This window comes from Lottia gigantea (assembly GCF_000327385.1).
Source record: "Lottia gigantea unplaced genomic scaffold LOTGIsca_201, whole genome shotgun sequence".
In the NCBI taxonomy this organism is placed as follows: Eukaryota; Metazoa; Mollusca; class Gastropoda; family Lottiidae; genus Lottia; species Lottia gigantea.
This window is the reverse complement of record NW_008708409.1, coordinates 18,493-44,456: the sequence shown is the minus strand read 5'-3', so window position 1 is coordinate 44,456 and position 25,964 is coordinate 18,493. Positions and strand designations below refer to the sequence as shown.

Genomic DNA, 25,964 nt, shown 5'->3' with positions numbered 1-25,964 from the left:
TTCCACTAAAACTAAGTGTTTTTATGACATCACTAATCGCAAAGGGCCTATATATGATAAAGCATATTTGATGATTAGTGACGTCATCAAACATCAAAGTTTTAGTGGAATTGTAGAAACCACAAGAGTTTGAAATGGTGCAAATTGATGCTATCAATGTCCCCGATACACATAAAATTTTTAAAAATCTCTTTACAATTTCTGTATGTCTCCTTCACATAATGGAAAGCTCAAGAGATGTTACAGCATTCTTACTGATCAAAATATTTTAGCCTTGTTCTTTGAAAGAGTTTAGGCCTACTTACCGAAGAGATTTTCTTTTTTCTACTGTATCTTCAAATTCTTTTGCTTTACTAATAGCAGACTTTATCACCTGTAAATAGAAGTCTTGTCAAGAGTTTCACTGACTGGCTGCGACTCACAAGGAGACAAAAAATCTCCAGTCAGTCGTTTTCCACTATGTCAATAATCATGTGCAGATCATGCAATTTTAAGGAAAATGAATCTGATTGGATGATGACGCTCTGTCTTGCAGAAGATAAAACAATCAGCGACAAATATGAAACTGGTTTGATATTATTAATCCTGTCGACAACGTGATAATCTAGTTGTGGAAGCACAGGCACACATGAGAATTTACTCAAGATTCATATGAGACGAAAATCGACTGCAAGAACTGTGTGTGTGCTCGCAGTATAAGTGCATAGGGTTTAGTCTTGCTAAAAGAAAGGTATCAATAAATCTTTAATTTGATTGGATGACTATTTTATTGATCTTGAACACAAGTTACATTACAATTTCGTCAGATCATGGATGACAAGTAGATATTACAGTAGTGGCTGGTGTTGCATGCGAACAGACCATGCTTACTCCTTTCAAAACACCTGATGATACTTCTCTTTGGAGGAGTCCAGTACTATACAACTTTTACTCCCCATTTTGACATTGTTTGGACAAGATTTTTGATTTATGAAATTGTCTTGCTTGAAGGGATGTATATTCAAAACAGAAAATAATCGTATCTCTTACCTCTTCTGGCAAATCAGCCAGTCTTGCAGCATTGAATCCATAACTTTTAGGACATGCTCCCTTGATGAATTTATATAGAAATGTGATTGTTTCTTGTGAAGGGTCTTCTGTTTCATTTTCTACCATACATGCCTACAATCATACAACAGAATGTACGCCTACAATTGTACAACAGAATGTATGCCTACAATCATACAACAGAATGCATGCCTACAATTGTACAACAGAATGTATGCCTACAATTGTACAACAGAATGTATGCCTACAATCTACAACAGAATGTATGCCTACAATTGTACAACAGAATGTATGCCTACAATCATACAACAGAATGTATGCCTACAATTGTACAACAGAATGTATGCCTACACTTGTACAACAGAATGTATGCTTACAATCATACAAGAGTGTCAAGCTAACTATTTGATTAATTGGTGTTTCTAATGAATTATCATGTATTCTTAATCATATCATTTTGTTCTTATTGCATATAATGAAGAATTTTAACCAATCATAAAAGTCCATATATGTACAGTCTGTATAAACAAAAAATACTTTTTGATCTTTCTTGATCGGTCACTCATTGGAATTCTGTTGTTAATTCTTTTCTAATTTAGCTAATTATGAATTAATTATGGACATGTGAGACAAACTGGTATTTTTCCAAGTCACTAGAACACCTCTACTTTCTATTCATATAAGTATTAGCATTTTCATGAATGAATGAAAATATGGAACCCATCTTTAAAGGAATTGTAAAAAGGTTGTCTAAAATTTGTTTATGTGTATCTGGGACACTGATAGCATCAATTACCACCATTCCAATTTTCAATGTGACGTCTGTGGTTCCTACAATTCCACTAAAACTAACGTGTCTCAAATCTTTAGCAGGGCCAAAATATCAGGTTCACCTAAGCAAATTTGCGACTAAATCCATTTTATAGCAACTTGGGTATTAGGGGGTGACAGCCGACATTAGGCAGACTCTCAGAAGCACTCGCACAGGCATCAGGATTTTCATTACCTGGAGTAGCATTTGAACCCACAACACCTAATCGCCTCTCAGACAACAATCCAACTTGCTACCGACTGAACTATCCCACTGCCAACTGAGTCCTCAAAGTAAAACTTTTTTAACACCACAGCCAGTGCTTTCGGCTTAATCAGTTAATGTATATGATACCTACCATGTGACCTAGTCGGACATTGTGATCATGACTAAATTGTTCTACTAGTGAATGATAGTGAGTTGAGAAGAGAGTTCGACAGGAGATGTTTTGAGATAGTTCTTCTACTACTGAACAAGCTATAGCTGTACCATCATAGGTAGCTGTTCCTCTACCTACAAATCAAAACACAACCATATTAACATTTCAGCTAAAGATTAAACTAAATGAAATAAAATGAATGGAGTTTTACTGCTACTTTACTACACCAAGTGGGCTAATGAATATGACAACGCCATGCAGGGTGCAATGAGGGAAATTTTGCCAGGACCGTGCCATTAGTCAGCTCTTTTTCGATTTCAAACTGTCGAGGGATCTTTGACATGCACAGCCTGTAGCACATGGAGCCTCAGTTTATTGTCCCATCCGAACGTCTAGACGCTTTTTCTATGTCAGCCCCTCTTACCTGCATAACTGACGAGGGAAACCGTGTTGAAAAATCCGAAGGTATTATCTCGACTTATGCTGGACTGGACTTTCAGGTTAGCGAGCAAGCGTCCAACTCACTGAGCCACAGCGGCTCCACAAACTATCGTAAGATCAATTCGGTTTTTGGCACTTACAACATGGGTTTATTGCCCTATCTAAATGGCTAAAGGCTTTTTATTTATCTACTTCAATGGCATTGAAGTAACCTGGTTAAAATTCTACTATTTCCATCAAACTTTAAATGGTTTAGTCACAAGCATTAAATTAGTCTGAAGGCATCAAACTTGCTTAGTCATCACCTCCCCCAAATACACAAGATATGTTGATTATATTGTAGAGAATAAATAAACAAAGTACTAACAATCCGAACCGCAAAATAAAAACCCGAAATCTTAACAACATATTGGTAATTGTAGCAGATAATGGTTTTCACATGAGGAAGTATATCAATCATTAGTGAGTAAGTATTTCATAATGAAAAGTGGTATCAGGGCAGATAATGAACTTTTCACATGAGGAAGTATATTAATCATTAGTGACGTAAGTACTTCATAATGAAAAGTGGTATAAATATTTTATACAGACCTAATTCATCAACTAAAACTAAAGAATGTTTGGTTGCATGTTGTAATATAGATGATGTTTCACTTAACTCCACAAAAAATGTACTTTCACCTGAAATGCCAGTTACTCATTACATTCTACATTGGTTAGGACTGATCGTTCAGAAAACCAGGAGGGCAAGATAAAAGCTAAATTTACTTAAAGGGACACTACCTCAAACTCTCTAACTTGGTCAATAAGTGTATATATTCATCAGTTGGACTTGCCAGGTACCATGACTAAAGAATAGAATCTCTATATAAGATGATATATCTATTAAACTAAATAATTATTGAAAAATGCTTCTAAGCTTGTTTTAAAATTACCTAGTTTAATGAATTATTACTTAGTTTTATAGATTTATTAGATTATAGAGAGATTCTGTTGTATAGGTATAACACCAGGTAAGTCCACTGATGAACAAAGACTCATTTTAACCAAGTTTAAAATTTTCAATTTTTCGATCATAATAAGAGGTAGTATACCTTTAAATTATCACAAGGCAAACAATTTTTTTTTTAATGACTGTCAGTTGCAGCTTTCATTCTAAACAAAATTATCTAATATTGCATTTATTCTAAAAATAACGTCACTTGAGCTCTATTAACTGGAAAAGCAACTATCAAGAAATTAAATAGCCAACATTTCCGTTTTGGTAATTTTGACTATTTCAACTTTGTGAAGTCCTGTGAATTGTAGAAAGAGTTACTAACCTGACATAATTCTATCACTAGCTCCTAGTCTGGTAAATATTCTATCTATAGGTGTTAATCTACATTTCTCAGCTGGTACGTAACATCCCTGTAGAGAATAACAAATATGACATAATAACAACCTATTAAGTATTACTATCAACTCTATAGAAAATAACGTCCCTACAGAAAATGACAACCCTATAATAAATAACAAATATTACTTAATAACAACCCTATAGAACCCTGTGCCAGTGCCTTACATTGAATAGTAACTTGTTACTCTTCAATCACCCTAATCCCTATAGAAAATAACAAATATTACTAAATAACAACCCTATATAGAATAACAAATATTACTTAATAACATCCGATAGAAAATAACAAATATTACATAACAACAAATTATATATCATCCCTATTGAAAAAAACAAATATTACTAAACAACATCCGATAGAAAATAACAAATATTACATAACAAATTATACAACATCCCTATTGAAAATAACAAATAATATTATATAAAATAACATCCCTATAGAAAATAACATAGCTGTAGAAAATAACAAATTTTACTTAATAACAAATAATACATAATAATATCAAATGTTACTATATGCACCACAGCACACATCTTTAAACTTGTCTCAAAGTTGAGACATGAGAACAAGTTTTACCTGTCCAATTTCAGTAGGGATACAAAAAAAACCGGAAAATAACAAATAACATCTGATCATCTTACCATTTGAGCTATGATTGTTATCAAACCAACTTGTCTCATTAAGGTAGATTTACCACCCATATTTGGTCCTGTTACTAAGACTACCTTACTGTTGTCATGGCAACTAGTTTCTTCATCTTCTTCCTATAAATAAAATAACTGATGAGCAAAGGCATAATCATGATTACATATAGAGGCAATCAAGTGGGGCAGTCCAGTGGTTTTCCAATCAAAATAATGATATTCACATAGGTGGCTGATTGGCATGTTCTGAACAAAACAAAATGATAAAGAATATATGATAATTCATAAAAAACACCGATTAATCAAATAGTTTTCTTAATTTGACACTAAAAAATAAGGAAACCCATCTTTAAAACTACATTGGACTTTCATTTCATCATTAATGTCTACAAAAAATCTTCTAAACTTACATCTTTGATTCCTATAACTGTATCATTAGGTATAAAATCACTACCACCAAATGTTCTACAGATACAAGGATGTCTTCCTTCTCTTATCTCTATAAAAGCCTGAAAAAAATTAGGGGTATTCAGGGGTGAAAGCCGACATCAGGCAGACGCACAAGGTATCAGAATTTTCTTACGTATAGGAGGATTCTAACCCACCTATCAACTAGCAGACGACAATCCAACTTAACATGCACATGCTTTAACATGCACAGCTTGTAGCACACATCCCATTATTGTCCCATCTTAACGATTAGATGCTTTTTCCATGTCAGCTCCTCATCTGACATCACCCTGCATCACTGACAGGGGAAAAGCCAGTTGAAAAATCCAAAGGTTGGCCAATTCTCTTGACCTTTGCCGGGATTGAACGCTGGAACTTCAGGTTAGCCAGCAAGCTTCTAACTCACTGAGCCACCCCTGTCTATAACTGAGGTAAAACTGAAATCTATCTCTTTCTTCTATTATTATATACTTTGATGGATATGGCTCAGCTTTAACAGAGCTGAATTTGATTTTAAGATTGGAATGTACGCCTTACTTACCTCTGTATCAGTATCTGGTGTAATAAATTCAGGACGGCACATGGCACCATCTGTACATTGGCTATATTTACACATAGATACTAATACATCTAATACAGATAAACATTCTACCACACCACTCCATTTCTTATGTCTACAAAAATAGGGAAAAAAAATCTACCTTAAAGTGATTGTTAAGAGGTTTTCTAAATTTTTATGTGTATCAGGAACACTGTTAGCATCAATTTACACCATTTTGATTTTCAATCAGACGTGTGTGGTTCCTGCAATTCCACTAAAACTATGTGTTTGATCACTAATAGCTAAATATGCTTTATCACATGATTGAAAATTCAAATCCATGTGTGTTCAGAATTATCTGCGTATGAAAGTTAAAAAGACGACTAACCTTCTTGAGACACTGTCATATATAGAATTAAAGACATCTATAGAAATAGGAAAAGAAATCCCTAGTTTGAGATATTTTTGAAGAAATTATGTGATTTTCGTACATTTCTAGTACATCTGAAGACTATTTACATGTATTCAAGACTTAAATCAACCTCCCAAAACGTGGAGCCTTTCTATTTAAGTGTTAAAGAAGCAGACGTACACCATTTCTTACCTTTCATCAAAACTATAAAACAATCTTCTCATGACATCTTTGAGAGCTGTATCTTTACGATCTTCAGCATCTGTTAGTTCTGTAAACATTTCTTCTATTTCTGTAGTTCTATATCGTTTCCAACCTTTCTTTGATGACATCAATTCATAATTATTGGGAACTCGGCAAACAGCTACCTCGGGTACTTCCATTTGATATCTGTTTTTACCACTACCCCAATATACCATCGCCTGCAAAATTCAAGTCAAATCTTGTACATTGCAATTTGGTAAATACTAAAAAATGAAATGAAGTGTTACATCCTACTTATCAGCACCTAATTGGGTAAATGCAGTGTGCAATGAGGAAAATTTTGCAGGACTGCTCTTTTTCACTTTCCTACTGTCAAGGGATCTTTAACCTGCACAGCCTGAAGCACACAGGGCATCGGTTTATTGTCCTATCTGAATGACTAGACGTTTTTTCCATGTCAGCCTCTCTTACCTACATCACTGACAGGGGGAAACTAGGTTGAAAAATCTGAAGGTATTAGATCGACCTACACTGGGATTGAACTCTAGACCTTCAGGTTAGTGAGCAAGCGTCTAACTCACTGAGTAGCTCCTTAACTTATTTAAGCAAACTAACTGACTGACAAGACAAGAGTGGCTGCAGGTGTTTTAGTCCTGGAGAATGTCAGTTTTCACCCCCAACTGATATACTTACCCTACAACTTAAAGCTTTTCTCTGAGAATCAAGATAGGAATTGAGTTTATCTTCAATAGATAAGATATCAACAGTAGCTGTATCATATTCTTCATCCACTCCTTTACTAGGTATAATAATACCATCTTTACGAGCTTTATCATGGTCAAATGCAGCCTGAAATACAAAGATGGAACATGGATCAAATCAACAAAAAATCCCCAAATATTTAATATTACCTCCAGGGAAAAAAACTCTGCTCTAATTTTAACCTTTAAGAAAATACATTATCAAATAATCTGCTAAAAATTCCAATAATGGAGTCTGTTTACACTTACATCAAAAAATTTCAAACTTTCATGGATATCAGGAAAATGGCCGCCATCAGTTTCCATGGTAACACTCTTTTTTAATATCTTTGATCTGAAAAAATCAAATGATAATTAGATAACAACAAATCAAGTTATTAATCAATTTTGGGGGGCTGATTTTAGTCTTGAAAATATGTTAATAATCTTCAGAAGTACTAGAAATGTACGTAAATTGCACAATGTCTTCAAAAATATCTCAAAATAGGAATTTTTTTTTTCCAATTTCTGTATATGTCTTTCAAGAAAAGACAACTTATCTTTTCGAATTTCAAACGCAGATAATTCTGGACACACATGGATTTGAAGGCTTAAATTTCCACAATGAGCTGTGAACATTATTACTGATTTGCTTAGCTAAAAATTTTGCATTTCTGAGACTAAAGTATGATTGATCAAAATACAGCATATTTTCCAAAGAGGTATCAAATGCATTTTTGGGGACAAAAAGGCTTAAAACCCCAAAACTAATTGTCATACACTTACTTGAAGTTGTCTGAACTTTTTTTACATTGTTTAATGATGTTCAATGAGGATTTAAAAGCTCCAAGAGTACTTAAAAAATCTTCTATTTTCTTCTTGCTACAAAAATAAAAGGCAGACCTAGAGCACAGCAGGAAACATGTTATCTCTGGTGCTGGTACAATATATTGTATAATGAGAGATACCTCTCATTCCTTAAAAAAAGAGGATTTTTTTTAAGTTGGTGAAAAATCAAAAAACTGTTTTTCAATGACTTGTAAGATGCTCGACATCAACCACTTCTATCAACTAAATAACCAAATATCACAGTTATAAAGTTATAACATTAACATATATAGAAACTATTTATAAGACAGTGGACGCTAACTACTTCTATCAACTATATTACCAAATATCACAGTTATAAAGTTATAAATTAATATATATAGAAACTATTTATTAGACAGTGGACACTAACCACTTCTATCAACTATATTACCAAATATCACAGTTATAAAGTTATAAATTAATATATATAGAAACTATTTATAAGACAGTGGACGCTAACCACTTCTATCAACTATATAACCAAATATCACAGTTAGAAAGTTATAAATTAATATATATAGAAACTATTTATAAGACAGTGGACGCTAACTACTTCTATCAACTATATTACCAAATATCACAGTTATAAAGTTATAAATTAATATATATAGAAACTATTTATAAGACAGTGGACACTAACCACTTCTATCAACTATATTACCAAATATCACAGTTATAAAGTTATAAATTAATATATATATAAACTATTTATAAGACAATGGACGTTAACCACTTCTATCAACTATATAACCAAATATCACAGTTATAAAGTTATAAATTAATATATATAGAAACTATTTATAAGACAGTGGACACTCACCACTTCTATCAACTATATTACCAAATACCACAGTTATAAAGTTATAAATTAATATATATAGAAACTATTTATAAGACAGTGGACACTAACCACTTCTATCAACTATATAACCAAATATCACAGTTATAAAGTTATAAATTAATATATATAGAAACTATTTATAAGAATGTGGACGCTAACCACTTCTATCAACTATATTACCAAATATCACAGTTATAAAGTTATAAATCACTATATATAGAAACTATTTATAAGACAGTGGACGCTAACCACTTCTATCAACTATATTACCAAATATCACAGTTATAAAGTTATAAATTAATATATATAGAAACTATTTATAAGACAGTGGACGCTAACCACTTCTATCAACTATATTACCAAATATCACAGTTATAAAGTTATAAATTAATATATATAGAAACTATTTATAAGACAGTGGACACTAACCACTTCTATCAACTATATTACCAAATATCACAGTTATAAAGTTATAAATTAATATATATAGAAACTATTTATAAGACAGTGGACACTAACCACTTCTATCAACTATATTACCAAATATCACAGTTATAAAGTTATAAATTAATATATATAGAAACTATTTATAAGACAGTGGACACTAACCACTTCTATCAACTATATTACCAAATATCACAGTTATAAAGTTATAAATTAATATATATAGAAACTATTTATAAGACAGTGGACACTAACCACTTCTATCAACTATATTACCAAATATCACAGTTATATAGTTATAAATTAATATATATAGAAACTATTTATAAGAATGTGGACGCTAACCACTTCTATCAACTATATTACCAAATATCACAGTTATAAAGTTATAAATTAATATATATAGAAACTATTTATAAGACAATGGATGCTAACCACTTCTATCAACTATATTACCAAATATCACAGTTATAAAGTTATAAATTAATATATATAGAAACTATTTATAAGACAGTGGACGCTAACCACCTCTATCAACTATATTACCAAATATCACAATTATAAAGTTATAAATTAATATATATAGAAACTATTTATAAGACAATGGATGCTAACCACTTCTATCAACTATATTACCAAATATCACAGTTATAAAGTTATAAATTAATATATATAGAAACTATTTATTAGACAATGGATGCTAACCACTTCTATCAACTATATTGCCAAATATCACAGTTATAAAGTTATAAATTAATATATATAGAAACTATTATAAGACAATGGACGTTAACCACTTCTATCAACTATATAACCAAATATCACAGTTATAAAGTTATAAATTAATATATATAGGAACTTTGAAGATAAAATGTTAATTGTTATTCCATTACACAATATCACGATATATATCTTGTTGATGCCAGCATGGTGGAGGAGGGGGGCTTTGGAGGTCTAATACATGGTTTGACAAATCCCAGAAATATTTGATACTAAAGAAGCCCCTTACCTGTAAGTAACTTCCTCATATAATATAGCTCTACTATCTGGGTGACTTTTACTACGATTAGCTGATCCTAATACATGGATACTACAAATAAATACCATCATTTTACTATTTAGAATTAGATTTAAGATTTTCAAAGACTTTCAAAAAAAAAGAATTATAAGGAATCTACAATGAGAATTTCCCAAAAATTAGGGACTATGAAATGATAATTTCACTGATTATGAAATGAGAATTTCAGTGACTCTTGAAATTTTCAAGGAAACTAAAATGAGAATTTTAAAGAATTTTTAATTGAAAATTCAAGGATTTTGTTAAAAAAAAACCTCAAGGACTTCGTAAAAAAATTCAAGAACTTTGAAATATAAAATTCAAAGAATGAGAAATCATAGGAATTTATAATAAGAATTTCAAGGACATTTAAGTATAAAATTCAAGGACTTTGATATACAAAATTCAAGGACTTTGAAATATAAATTCTAAGGACTTTGAAATATAAAATTTAAGGACTTTGAAATATGACATTCAAGGACTTTGAAATGAAAAATTCAACTTTTTATAGGAGAAATCAGAGGAATTTATAATGAGAATTTCAAGGACATTCAAATGTGAAATTTCAAGGACTTTGAAATGTAAAATTCAAGGACTTTGGAACCTACCGACTAAGTAATCTTTCTATATCTGGTAGTTTTTTCAGTATTTCTACAATATCTTCTGTTAATTCTGGATTAGCCATCAAATCTTCTACAGCGTTCAATCTATCGTTTATACCTTCAGTGCGACACAATGGAGCACATAGCCAATTTCTAAATAATCTTTTACCTGATAATAAAATATATTCATAAGATAGTGACTGTGTGCGTCTTACCCTGAAGTAATATACCATTAAAACAAATCATGTTGGTTTGACTTAAAAAAAACCCTTAAAGGGATTGTAAAGAAGTTTTCTTACATTTTTTATGTGCATCAGGGACACTGATAGCATCAATTTGCACCATACCAATTCTGAATCAGATATCTGTGATTCCTGCAATTCCACTAAAACTAAGTATTTGATGACGTCATTAATAGCAAAATTTGTTTTATCACATAAGACCCTTCGTTTTTAAGGACGTCATCAAACACTGTTTTAGTGGAATTGCAGGAACCACAGACACCTGATTGAAAATTGGAATGGTACAAATTGATGCCGTCAGTGTCCCTTATACACATAAAAACCATTGTGAATGAAGTTCATGGCAAGATAATAATCCAAGGGTCATTAACTTTAAACCCAATTGCTGAAAAACAGTCAAATTCAAACCCTATGTGAATACAAGGTATTATTGACATGTCATCATTGGTTTTCTATTTCCAAATTCTACGCAAACAAAAACAATTTGGGAAACACTAAAAAAATTAGTCATTATTTTTTGTATTTTTCCATAGAGTTTTAATCAAAATTTCTAGGACATAAAAGAATTACCAAAAGGTGTTGAGCAGAAGTTAAGCTGTTGGAGTAATGTCCCTTGTTGATCACCATACACAGTATTCTCTGCAACATCTAAATTAGTCAGTGTAATACCATCTAATACCTACAAAACAAAAAACTTTCTATTGGCAAGCAATGCTTAATATTTAATCAGAATATCATACAAATAAATACTCTCTTAATCATCAAAATCTATTTCTTCAGAATCAAAGAGTTAGCCCCTTAAACATTAATCCCAAACATCGCTTAAACAAGTTCTAATGTCATATTAGCCAAGTCTTAGGTAATATTAAATCTGGCAACTCATATTACCAATTTCATATTGCATTTGCACGAGTGAAAGATTCTATTTATCACACACCTATCAATAAACGCATATTTTTCTTAAATTTCGTACACTTTTTCTATGTTGGGCCTTTATTTTGAGATCCACCTTTTTGCACCTTCTTCCAAATGTAAGATCTTGATAAATACCTTCATGTGATAACTTAATTGAAACTTTTAATTATATTAGTTAGAACAAAGAATGCCATGTAGTTCTGTTTACATGGTGCATAAATATATGACCTAATTTACAGTTATTAACCTGTGCCACAAGTTCATATTGTTTTTATGAACCTGTGTTATGAACTCGGGAACAGAACGGTTGTGTGATAAACAGAGATAAGTCAATACAAACCATGTGTTTTTGATTAAGTACAGCAGATCTATCTTTAGATTTAACAGTTTCATCTAATGGTTTATATTCTTCAAACTTTCTCATAGACAATAACTCTTCATCCAGTAAACAGTACTGTAGATACCAAGTCATAGCTCCTAGAGAACTTATAGCTAGCTCATAGTTATCACTAGCTGTCATACCCATACTGTCACCTAGAAAACAGTTATAATATACAATATAAATACATAGCTTCTAGAGAACTTATAGCTAGTTACATAGCTACTAATGAACTTATAGCTAGCTTATATACACCACAAGGGGGTTACCTGATTGGTGAGTTCTGCCCATAGACTTATATATAACTCTATGGTTCTGCCCAATCAGGATTTATGGAATCAACAGAATGTTCTATAAAACAAGTTGGAATAGAGTTCAGAACCTGTTTCCAAGTGTGCTGAAAAAATAGTAGGTGCAGACAGAATTCAAAATAGCAGAGAAGGAAATAACTGGGAAAATTTTGAATGTGACATATTCTAATTTCAGACAATTCGTTAAAGAGCAGAATTGGAACAGACGGAACCTGATCAGAACTCTCCAATCGCGCATCACCCGGCTGATTAGAAAATGATGCATACATATCTGCCAACAGATTCCAAAATGAAGTATTTTCCTAAGAAACACCAGAATGTCCCGCCAAATCCAAAATATATTTCTACCTACCATCAGCTAACATTGTTTTTAAGATGTTTGGCCACACAAATTCATCATTTTCCTTGAAGTAATCACCTTCTGCTAGGAATTTCAATGTTTTACTGCTATCCCAGAATTCACTACCGGACGACAAGGACTCTTTAATGACCGAGGTAAGATTGGTATTGAGGAGGCTATTGGTATGTTGAGACAGCTTATTTCTTTCATATAAAACCTAAATAAAATAAAATCAAATAGTTTTACATCATTACTAAGAGACTGGGGGCCGCTCGATTGGTGAGTTCTGCACATTCAGGACCTGATCAATTGGAGGCAGAATTGAAACCTGTTCAGAACTCTCCAATCGAGCGCCACCTTAAACTGGAGAGTAGGAACTACCTCCTTTACACATTAAAGATCCTTAAGTTGGAAATCAAAAAAGAGCAGGCTAATGCCATTATTCAGGCAAAATTTCCCTCATTGTACCCTGCATGGCTTTGGCTGTCTTCACTAGCCAACATGGTGCAGAAAAGTAGGATGTAAATTGCCATTAAGTTAAAATAAACCACCAACCTGAGAGGGGCAGTAATGAGCTATTAATGTTCGTAATCTAGAACAATGCCGGTCATCTTTAAACTGACCAATCTGTAACAAATACAAAATACAAATGATCATCAACATGGACAATTAACAATTCATTCTTCAAAGGGAGAGATGCGCCATTTTGGTTGTTAATTTGAGTGTTCTATAAATGTAAAAAATCTTCAGAAGTACTAGATATGTAAGAATATGGCATAATTCCTTCAAAAATATCTCAAACTAAGAATTTTACTCACTATTTCTATATATCACAGAGTATCTTAAATTGATGAGTCATCATTTCAACATTCAAACGTTGATAATTCTGGACACACATGGATTTGAAGGCTCAAATTTTGACAGTGAGCTGTGAGCACTATAACTGATTGGCTTAGCTAAAAAAATTCCCGTTTCTGAGACTAAGGTACAATTGGTTCTAAAAAATGGTGCACCTGTCCCTTTAAAGTGTCCAAGTACCATTTGTTTCTTAACTTAGATTATGTAGATTTTTAAAACATTCTGCATAGTCCGACTAAATTTTTGGTTCCAATTGATTCCTTCTTGCGTCAGTTTAAAAAAACTCTCAATATTCTGACATTCTGAGTATTACGAATTACGACATTAATCAGTGGTTTGAAAATCCCCAAATTTGAGTCCTGTGACACTCTCTGTAATACTAATAGGACATTGGTATACTTACATGAAAGAGTCCTATTGATGTATCAACAAAACATACACCATACAAACTACAATCATCACTACTGTTACACTGAAATATAATTACCATAGAAACTGCATTAAGGGACCCCCTCATTGGAATAATCCAAAATGGCCTCTTAAAGGGATCGTGAAGGATTTTTAAAAAATTTTGTATGTGTACTGATAGCATCAATTTCCACCATTCAAATTTTCAATCTGACGCTTGTGGTTTCTGCAGTTCCACTAAAACTAAGTGTTAGATGACGTCACTTATCACGAAATATGCTTTATCACATACATTGGCAACTTTCAATTGGGAATCGTTTGACTTTTCATGACCCTCAATCGATTGTTGGCCACACTCAGAACATCGTTAATTAAGATAATCCATAGAAGTTATATTTCTTAATTATACCTTTTCAGCTATAGCTAGTAAATAGGTACTTTGTGAACTAGTACAATCACCATCTAAATGTTGGTATGTTTTAGTACCCTGAGTAGCGATCTGACATAACTCTCTTTTAACTACTTTATCAAACTTAGTAGCTCCACAAGCTGAAATAAGTAAAAGGCGGAATTGAAAATTCAGAAAAAGGAAAAAATGTAAAACCAAATGATGTAACTTGTGTTTAACTGAAAAACTTTCCATCATTAATGCCCCTGAGCACACTTCTTTAAACAAACGTTCTTGAAGTATGGACATGAGAATAAGTTCTTCTAGTCTAACTTCAGTAGGGACTGAAAATAGGTCAGTTATCTGAAGGTCACATAGCGTGAAACTCTGAGTAACAACATGATTCAAGTTCTGTTTTAATATTTCTAATATTTTTTTGTATCCTACTCACTTTGTTTACATCTTTCAGCCATCATATCTGGTGTTTCTGTCTGCTCACACCGACCTACTTTATATCCTTTACCAATTAGAGCGTCAGCGTAACGATTATACGCTATTTCTGGAAATCCTGAATGAGCATAATCTCCCTGAAAACAAATTTATTTTAAATACTCTCAATACAAAACATCTCAGGTGGTACCACTTTTCAAAATCAACTTTTACTTCCTTTTCCCCTACAATTATCTTCGGGTCACTTGATTGATGAGTATTACATGTTCAGGATTTATGGAATCAACAGAACGTTCAATAAAACAAGTTGGAATAGAGTTCAGAACGTGTTCCACATGTGCCACAAAATAGTTGGTGCAGACAGAATTCAAAATGGCGGATAAGGAAATAGATGGGATTATTTTGAACAGAGGGAACTTGTTCAGAACTCTCTAATTGGGAGACATATAATACATGCTGGGATCATTTCAAGCCTATTATTGTCTGTCTGATAATTTGTGTAGTGAGAAATAGTTGATTTCAATTAAAATACTAGATAATTACCATGTATTATATCACTTACCTTCATATAAATCAGACCTAATTCATTGACAATAATCACAGAGTCCATATGAAACAATTCATAAAATTTACCCATCTACAAAATAATAACATTTACTCAGTTTAATTTAAAGAATTTCATCATTTAATATTTGAAGGATTTCAGAAATCATCCAATGAAACATTTCCTTTTTAAAAAAGAAATGAATCCATAATATTGACGTCACCAAAAATTCCACCAAATTGAAAATGTTTTGTTTCGTATTACGAATTGCTTATTTTGGGGCAAATTTTTATAAGAGGTTGAGGTGTTAGGGCAGTTGGGATTTAAAACCCAACCCAAACAGTGGTGTGCCATGCTTTCATTCAAACAATTGCAATCTAATTAATACGTCTGCTTTCACCAAGTCAGATAAACCTTGCAACAAAATACTGACCTTGAAAAATAAGACTGTATCAAAATATTGTGATTTTAGTTCCCACCATTGTCTCATAGCCTGTCAAAAATAATATTTAAATTAGTGAAAATAAACAATCTATACTTCATAATCTATAAGTTACATAAATCTACTTCAACTATAAATCTTGATATTGAAGTTTACTTAAAGGGATGGATGCGCCATTTTTTTGACCAATCATACTTTAGTCTAAGAAATGTGAATTTTTTAGCTGATCCAAACAGCTCACCGTCAAGATTTGAACCTTCAAATCCATGTGTGTCTAGAATAATTGATGTAAATTGATACACATAAAAAGTTTAGAAAACCTCTTTACATTCACTTTTAAGTATTGACATATTATCTTACTGGAGTTTGTTTCTTAAGGAAGCCATCAGGAAGATGAAGAGTTCGTGGATCATATTCTGGATCAGACTTCTTTCTTCCTTTAATATCTCTACAAATAAACATTGATTATTAAACTGTAAAAGGTCATCAGTTGTCATTCAGCTTATCAATGGTCAAAAGTAAAGGATGATTCCAGGCAGACACAGAAGTATAAACGTTTGTTAACACTACAAGCAGTATAAACACTATAAAATATAAAATCTCAAACTTGGTCAATAAGAGTATATATTCATCAGTTAGACTTACTAGGTGTCATGACTAAAGAATATAATTTCTATATATAAATGCAGTTCATCCATTAAACTAAATAATTATTGAAATACACTTCTAAGCATGTTTTAAAATTACTTAGTTTAATGGATTATTACTTAGTTTTATAGATTTATTAGATTATAGAGAGATTCTGTTGTATAGTTATGATACCAGGTAAGTCCATTGATGAACAAAAACTCATTTTAATCAAGTTTAAAAATTTCACTTTTTTGGTCATCCTAAGAGGTAGTATACCTTTAAATGAACTGATGACACAAAGAAGATGGGACAATAGTGCCTTTTCAGTGTCGAAATTGACTTACCTGATATTTTCTGGTTGAAGGAAGTCGAATTTAAGATGAGGGAAATTGTTACCATCTCCACTACCAGATTCATTGACCTACAAAATAGACAAACCATACATTGAAACATGCCATGGAAGCAGAATTGTTCTTGTAAGAAGAAGGCTTTAAAGGGACTGAGCACCATTTTTTTTTTTGTCTCCGAAACAGGATTTTTTATCAGTTGTATTGTGTTCACAGCTCACCGTCAAAAGTCCATGTGTGTCCAGAATTATCTGCATTTGAATGTTAAAATGACGACTACTCTGTGATATATAAAAAATACATCTATGGTAAAATTTCTAGTTTGAAGTATTTTTAAAGGAATTATGTGATTTTTATACATTTCCTGTACTTCAGAGGACTAATTACATATATTCAAGACTGAAAATCAATCCCCAAAAATAGTGCATCTGTGCCTTTAACAGGCCTGTAGCTAACCCAGGGTCTCTGAGGGAATTAACCATGTAACTTAAGTTATTCTAGACATCTAAATTTCCCCTTCTTTCTCTTCAAACTAATAGATAGCTGAAAACCCTGCACAAATTTCTTACCGAGTCAGGTGCCGAGAATAGAGACAGTTTAGATTTGGTATTAATAGATACATTTGGTTGATAACTCGATTTCTTCTCACTATTATCATCTTCCTTCTTAACTTTCTTATTTCTGTTAGGTTGACTTTCACGTTTTCTTTTCTTGCTCTTAAATAAAATTTACCGTAAAAAAATTGAGAATTATCAAATAAAGCAATGTTCAGATGTAAACTCTGAGTTTATAAAGAGATTTTCTAAATTTGTTATGTGTATGAGGGACACTGATAGCATCAACTTGCACCATTCCAATTTTCAGTCAGACATCTTATGATTGATATACTTTCTCATATGAAAAGTTCATTAGCTGCTACCAATGTTTCGCCATACATGATGGATACATATACAAAATTTAGGAAACGTCTTAACAATCCCTTTAAGGATGTCTGTCAAGTTAACATACTTTGACCGGTGATTCTGGTTCTGAATGTACATCAGCGTCTGAAACATCATCTTCATCAACACCAGAACTAGCTGACTCATCTCCACTATCATCACTAGCAGGTTTAAACTCATCACCTAGTGAAAATTATGAACATATATATGACTTAATTATTTCATCTATAAAATCTTTAGTATTTACTAAGGAGCCGCGGTGGCTCAGTGTGTTAGACGCTTGCTCAATTAACCTGAAGGTCCAGGGTTCAATCCCAGCATAGGTCGAGATAATACCCGGTTTCCCCCTGTCAGTTATGCAGGTAAGAGGGGCCGACATGGAAAAAGCGTCTAGTCGTTGGGACAATAAACCGAGGCCCTGTGTGCTACATTCTGTGCACGTTAAAGAAAAACGAAAAATCGAAAAAGAGCAGGCTAATGCCACTGTCCTGGCTAAATTTCCCTCATTGCACCCTGCATGGCATTGCCCGTCTTCATTAGCCCACAGGTGCAGAAAAGTAGGACGTAAAACTCCATTGATTTCATTTCATTTTTGAGTATTTACCAAATTGCAATGCACATATTATATTTTGTGTTGTAGATGATACATTTGTGTTGTAGATGATACATTTGTGTTGTAGATGATACATTTGTGTTGTAGATGATACATTTGTGTTGTAGATGATACATTTGTATCATAATTGGCAAATATGTATCAGATGACACATTTATATCGTGACTGAAACAATTGTGTTCAAGACAATATTACCAGATTCCTCATCACTGTCAGCAGAGGGCATAATTCTTCTTCTCTTCTTTTGAGATTTTACTGAACGTTCTGGTCTACTATTTCTTTTGACTGGAGTCTTCTTACTAGGAGTCTGGAAAACAGTGGAAATATTGTTATTGTGAAAAATATTGTCCATGACCTGATTATCATCATGATGATGTAACTGCTGCTCTGTTTCATGTAGGGAGCTGTGGTGGCACTGTGAATTAGACGCTTGCTTGCTAATCTGAAGGTCCAGGGTTCAATCCAAGCAAAGGTGGAGATAATATTTTGGGTTTTTTCAACCCATTTTCCCCACCCCCATTTTATTGATAACAGGTAAGAGGGGCTGACATGGAAAAAGCGTCTTGTCATTCGGTTGTGACAATGAACCGAGGCCCTGTGTGCTACAGGCTGTGTACGTTCGATCCATCAATAGTTTGCAAAAGAGTACGCTACCACTGGTGTGCTGCCAAAATTTCCCTCACTGCACACTGCATGGCATTCCCCGTCGCAGATGTAAAACTCTATTCATTTCAATACTGTTTCAAGCAGATTTGAAAAATATTTGCAGTCTTAAAAGAACCCACATCATTTTGTTACTTGACAATACTATATATTGTAATACTGTCCAAATACAAACCTTTTTTTCAGTTGTAACTTCTGTTGAGTTATTATGGTTTTCTTTACTATTATTACCTTCATTTTCACTCATCTCATCATCGAATATTTCAGCTGAAATTTAGCCATTAAGAGATGAATAAACTTGAAAAACGAATTTTACATTGTCTACCTAGTACTAGTGATGATGAAAATAATTTCTTGAACACTCATTTGAATTCTGCTGGTAATTCTCTTCTAATTTAGATAATTATGACATAATTATGGACATGTGAGATAAACTGGTATTTCACCTTTACTTTCTATTCATATAAGTCTTAGCATTTTCATTTTTTATAAATGAAAATATGAGAGTTAAAACTGTAACTTACGATCAAAATCCATGTCTTCATCACTAGAAGGTTGTAATTCTACTAATAACTCACTTCTCTTAGATCTCTCCATTTCTAAAGCTTTATCACCTTGCTCTAAACCTATAATATAAACCTTTCTTCAAAATATTTTCCTTTATTTCAACATGCAATTTTTCATAATATCCATTTTCTCATAATATTATTGCCAAATATTGTTTCCATTGTTTTTTTTTTAAGAATTTGGTTTAATTTAAATCTTATCTACAGTTTAAAGTATACAGAACCCAGATTTACAAACATTAAATTATTAACACACATTTTGTTAAAACAATTTTCAGAACTTAAAAGTTCTGTGATAGTGCTTGTTGTAACTTTGTCACCTTTACTCCTTATAATATACACAACAGACAAAATGCATTGGAGAAGGTTTCAGATGAATCAATTCGCTTAAAGAAGAACAGTCAGCATTTTCGGGGATTGATTTGGGTCTTTATTGTTCTTTAATAGTCTTAAGAATTACTAAAACGCACGAATATCGCATAATCCCTTCAAATAACCTTAAACTAGAAATTTCACTGTCTATTTCTTTATATATGTGTTTTCTATATATGGCATAGTCTCACTAAAATTTGAGTCAAATTTTTAACTTTCAAACGTGAATAATTATGGATACACATGGATTTGAAGGTTCAAATTTAGACGATAAGCTGTGAACACTATTAGTGATTATGTAAGATAAAAACTGAAACTAAGGTATGATTGGTCGAACGGATAGTGAAGGTACTCCTTTAAAAGAAATAAAGACTTTTACAAAGCCAGATGAGATGTTTTTAAAGATGTTGGCACAGGAAGTATGTCAATGCATTCAGTTACATTCGTGGCATGTGTGCAAATTTTTTCAATAAGCTTATCTTTTCTTTTGTCGAACAAGAAATAAAAGAGTAATTACCTGGACCAAATATACTGGTATTAACTGTATAAAACACTCCCCCTTTCTGACATTCAACATCTTTAGATCCTTTAAATGGCCTTATATTTCTGAGTAATAACAAAATTAATCAAATCATTATTTTATAATAAACAGGGGCAAACTAGGAATTTCTTTTCCTATTTTTCTATATATCTTTTCTATATATGACAATGTCTTAAGAAAAGACGAGTCGTAAGGCTCAAATTTCAACGTTCAGCTGTGAATACTATTACTGATTTGCTTAACTACATTTCGGATTTCTGAGACTATGGTATGATTGGTAAAAAAAATGGTGGACCTATTTTTTTTAAACTGGCAATAAAAAATCCACTATCAAATATGTGGAGTTATCAAACCAAGTCAGGTGATGACAGGTGTTACAGAGCAGTAACATGCAAACCCTAATCCTTATTTTCCTTCTAATTAACTGATAACCGATAGTTTCAATTGAAAACCTGTGTCAGATAATACAATATCAACTGTTAAAATGTAAATCATACCTTACTTTGACCCAAGCTCTACTAGTTGGATTGTCAAAAAATTGAACATGAACCTCTGGAGTTTTCCCTCCTTTGAAGAATTTTTCCAATGTTGGATGATTGCAAATTAAACTAGGCCACCATGGATATCCTTCTAACTTGGCCCACACCACATCAAATAATTCAAATCCTGAAATGATAAATGTGACTACTTCATAACAACTAGAAGTAGAACTACTTTTAATTTTTAACCTCTTCCATCTCCTAGTTCCAGTAGCAGAAATTTTTGGTAGTGATCAGCAGTGATCAGTCAAATCTAAGGGTTGTGCACCCAACCCCCACCCCCACCCTTCCATCTTGATAGTACCAGTACACAGGTATGCTACCATTATGTCCTTACCCCCATTTTCTGGAACATTCTTAGAATCGACAGATTTCTTCTTTGCTGAATTTACTGCTGGGGAATTTTTACCCATTTTTGAAGCATTTTTTGTGGTGGAATTTTTGTTTACATCCAAGAATCGGTCAAAGTTCGGAGACTTTTTCTGTGACAGGACGTTTTCGTCCTTTTGCTTGGCAGGAGGGGTTTTGCTAAAGTATGAGAATAAAGTATTTTGTGGTTTCTTTGCTGACATTATGGAAAATCCACCAAAATAGCTGATATTTGCTGAAAATAATAAGTAGGGAAATTCACGAGCAATCTCCCGCGAAAAACAGACCACTACTTCCGTTTTCTTAATTTCCGTAAGTCAACTCGTCCTTAAGAACAATGTCCGATTTGACCTGGATCAATTTGTTATCAAATGACAACCAATATGCCTGTCATCTAAAAGAATGTCTATAAGTTAAAATATATAGGCTGCTTTGGTATGATCTTATCATCAAACGTAATTATTCTGGAATATAGATAGGCACTATTTCAGGGGACGGTTTGGTATGTACATGGATCATAAGGGAGGCAACTCTGTAAAAAAAGTTAATCATGAAACAACTTCCGGTAAAATTTCAGTTATTATTTTTCCGTTTTCTCAAATATTTTTTTTATGAACTCTCAATTATTCCACAGGCTTAAGCTATCATAATCCTATTTGGTAATTGTTTGTCATTCTGGTATGCTATAAAGAGTACGACTGCGAAACTTTGAGTCAATCAATCGCTTAAAAAAATTGCATTATGGTGCCCCGAAAGTGAGACATTCATGATTCGGACAACGATTTACGTCATCTTGGCATTCTCGACTTCAGTGAGTCTTTGTTCTTATTTTTTTTATCTGTAGGCTCTCTATTTCAAATTGATATTAATTATTGTGTATTTTTAAACACATATTATACTTAAGCTTATTTGAGGTAATTCATAAGTTTACAAATTGCACTGTGTTAAAAAAAAATCCTCACAACATAAACTCATTAAAAGACTTTATTCTAAAAAGACTGATGTCTGCTTTCAATTACGAAGTACATAAAATATCATTTCTTTCTATATCCAATTAACAAAGCCTCTGCCTACATTTAGTTAACATAACGCTTTATTCAAGCTCAGCAAGGTGCCAACTCAAAGATTTTGCTATGAATTGCTGATTATTAGCTTATGCATTGTAATTAAGTACAGTAATAAATATGTAAACTTATAGGTATTGGTACTTATAACACTCAGAAGATGTTTGTGCCTTTGTGGAAATTAGCAGAAATTTTCATGTTTTTTTCTTTCTATCTTTTAGAATGAGAAAAGATGAAATGTTACAAAAATACTTTGAAAAAAAAAGAGTAAAATTCGCCAAAATATAAAAAAAAATGGATGATAATACAGTTATTTTAAGTGAAAAGACATCTCCAAGGGTAAGTTTAAATTCTCATTCACTTTTTAGAAATAAAAGGCTTTAGATCTGACATATAAAGGTAAAGTTAAGCTTTATTTAAAATGGCAGTGTGTATCAATTTCTATTGCATAATTAGCTTCAGATAATTACATCATAGTCTAAAACAGTGGCATATTTAGGAGGGAAGGGGGGGGGGGGGGGAGTGGGAGAATGTTGCCATGCCTCCCTTTCCCTCAGGACAGAAAAAAGGAACAATTTATTCTATTTTCTCAGCCAAAATCCAAAGAGATGCATTCTCTGCCTTCCCAGATAAGAAATTTTTTTTAGGGGGAGGGCCACACACCGCAAGTACCCCCAAAAATCCAAAATGGGAGCCAAGGATCTATCCCTTTAAATTGAAATGACATTATATTTTGTAGGCAATAGATGTTCAGAGTGAAATTAAGAAAAGAGATGAAATAATAATTAGATTAAGTGAAAGATTAAAAGAATCTGTAAAATATCGTGATGAACAGATATCTCTACAATATCAACAGATTGAAGACTTGAAATTACAACTTGAAAAACTACAGCAAGAATTTCATCAGGTAATTTTGAATTATTTTTGTAAGTTTATAACATGATTTAAAGATAGGTTTCCTTATTTTGTAATGTCAAATTAAGCAACCTATTTAATTAATTGGTGTTTCTAATGAATTATCATGTATTCTTAATCATATCATTATGTTCTTATTGCATATAATTAAGAGTTTTAACCAATTGATCATAAATGTAAGCTTACAGTTTTGGAAAGAAAAAAGACTTTTTGACCTTCCTTGATCGGTCACTCATTGGAATTCTGCTGATAATTCTCTTCTAATTTAGCTAATTATGAATTAATTATGTACATGTAAAGCAAACTGACATTTTTCCAAGTCATTAGAACAACTCTACTCTCTATTCATATAGATATTAGCATTTTCATAAATTAGAATAAAGAAACCCATCTTTAATGATTATTTGGGAGAAACTATGATTATGAGGTCCGATGACAAGTACATTCAAGCCAAATGGAAATTTGCATGTGCAAAGATAAGTTGCTTCACACATATGCTGTAGCTTACATTTTTCTTAACTATTTCTAGAATTTTTGTTTACATTGTTTAGTTCTTATTGTGTTTATTTTGATCAGATGCCTTTCTGGTTTAAGGGTGGCATACTCTTGCCGACTTTTTGACATAACGCCGTACGATTTTTGGACGCCATCTTATCAGAAAGTATAGTCAACGCTCACTTCCCAATTTTTTATCACGACTGGGGTGTCTTGACTCTTAAGCGGCTTAGAGCTACTGTAAACAATAAGCTTATGTCATCTAGAAAAAAAAATTCTATTGGTTGACCTTTAACTAGGTCACAACAATTTATTGGGAACACGTGCAATTACCTACAATGTACATCAGGAAGTCTTTCGATCAAACATGCCAGATATCTCCCGATTTTGCAGTAGGCCTGTCAAAAAATTGGCTAGTGTCCGAAATCCGTATATCTCTTAGCATAAGTGACCAGTAATATTGTTAATTTCAATCAAAATCTATGAAAGCTTTGATTTTATTCTTTCAGGCAGAGGAAAAGTTGAAAATTCAGAAACGTCACCAAAATGGATCAGTTGAAACTATTGAATTTGTGAAAGAAAACTTACTTGATCTTCAATCTAATCTTAAAAATGTCTGCCTGGACTTTAAACCTGTTGCAGAAAATTCTAGTCATTTGGAAAATATTCCACAGTGTAGTGCAATATCCAGTACCGGTACTGAAACTTCTTGTGAAGTGGAAGTTTCCAGTACAGAAAATCTTCAAGATAAAAAGATTGACAATCAATCTACATGTTCTTTACAAAATGGAAGAGCAGACGTAGAAATTACCAAAATGGAGGTTGGTAAAATTCTGCTTAGACCAGACTTGACAAAATCTGATTTGGAGACCTTGTGTGAACAGTTGAAGCAAAAATTGGAATATATTGAAGAAGAACACGCCAAGGAATTACGTTCTCGAGATCTAGAATTTGAAAACCGTCTGGAAGACAAAGATGATAAATTAGACATCCAGGAATTGGAATTCAAAAGAACTCTGGAAGTAACTAACAGTGAGAAAACAGATTTAGAATTAATTTGTTCCCAATTGACCAAGGAAATTGACTTTTTGAAGGAGAAAAATTCAGATTTGGAAACCAAAGAAAATGACGACAAAGTGTATTTGGAAACCTTGAAAAGTGAAAAATTTGATTTGGAAGCGCTCTGTTCTGATTTGCAGGAACAAATTAAGAATCTGGATGCAACTCATAGTCAGGAATTGTGCAGAAAAGATTCCGAATTTCACAATAAATTAAAAGAGTGCAAAATAACTCTAGAATCGGAATATAAACAAATTTTAGAAACCACCGAAAACGAGAGAAATGACTTGGAACTTGTGTGTTCTGTGTTAAGAAAAGAAATTCATGGACTCACAGAAAGACATGCACAGGAATCTTTGGACCAAAACCAACAGACCTCAGGAAGTGACCTAATTAATTACAAAGCCTTATGTTCAGATTTGGAACAGAAACTCAAAGACATTGAAAAAGCAAATACTGACATTTTGGGAAATCATGTGAAATATGAAAAGAAAATTTGTGAGTTAAAACAAAATCTAGAGATCACAACAAATGAAAAGTGTGGCTTAGAAACTTTGTGTTCCCAATTACAGGAAAAATGCAGCACTTTGGAAAAAGAAAATTCCAAATTTGACAAGGAAAAGCTAGATTCTGGGACTAGTGAAAACCCCGCCTTGCAATCAAAACTTGAACACGAAATTGCAGACG

The 25,964-nt window shown here is 32.5% G+C and overlaps 1 protein-coding gene across 1 annotated transcript; it reads right to left on the bottom strand.

Annotated features, from left to right (window-relative positions):
• Nucleotides 1–927: 927 nt before the first annotated feature.
• LOTGIDRAFT_143393 (hypothetical protein) lies at nucleotides 928–21,488 on the bottom strand (the record flags this gene model as incomplete). Its single annotated transcript, XM_009053856.1, has 31 exons — nucleotides 928–1,161; nucleotides 2,217–2,367; nucleotides 3,266–3,359; nucleotides 4,001–4,088; nucleotides 4,723–4,845; nucleotides 5,136–5,234; nucleotides 5,717–5,849; nucleotides 6,321–6,550; nucleotides 7,026–7,181; nucleotides 7,343–7,427; nucleotides 7,859–7,954; nucleotides 10,237–10,317; nucleotides 10,893–11,055; nucleotides 11,699–11,807; nucleotides 12,384–12,577; nucleotides 13,086–13,290; nucleotides 13,629–13,700; nucleotides 14,335–14,403; nucleotides 14,749–14,888; nucleotides 15,179–15,314; nucleotides 15,740–15,814; nucleotides 16,155–16,214; nucleotides 16,524–16,611; nucleotides 17,138–17,214; nucleotides 17,692–17,850; nucleotides 18,155–18,264; nucleotides 18,890–18,979; nucleotides 19,529–19,624; nucleotides 19,906–19,983; nucleotides 20,813–20,901; nucleotides 21,334–21,488. Coding segments are annotated over 31 exons (3,735 nt in total), but the record flags the coding sequence as incomplete, so codon positions are not given.
• Nucleotides 21,489–25,964: the final 4,476 nt, after the last annotated feature.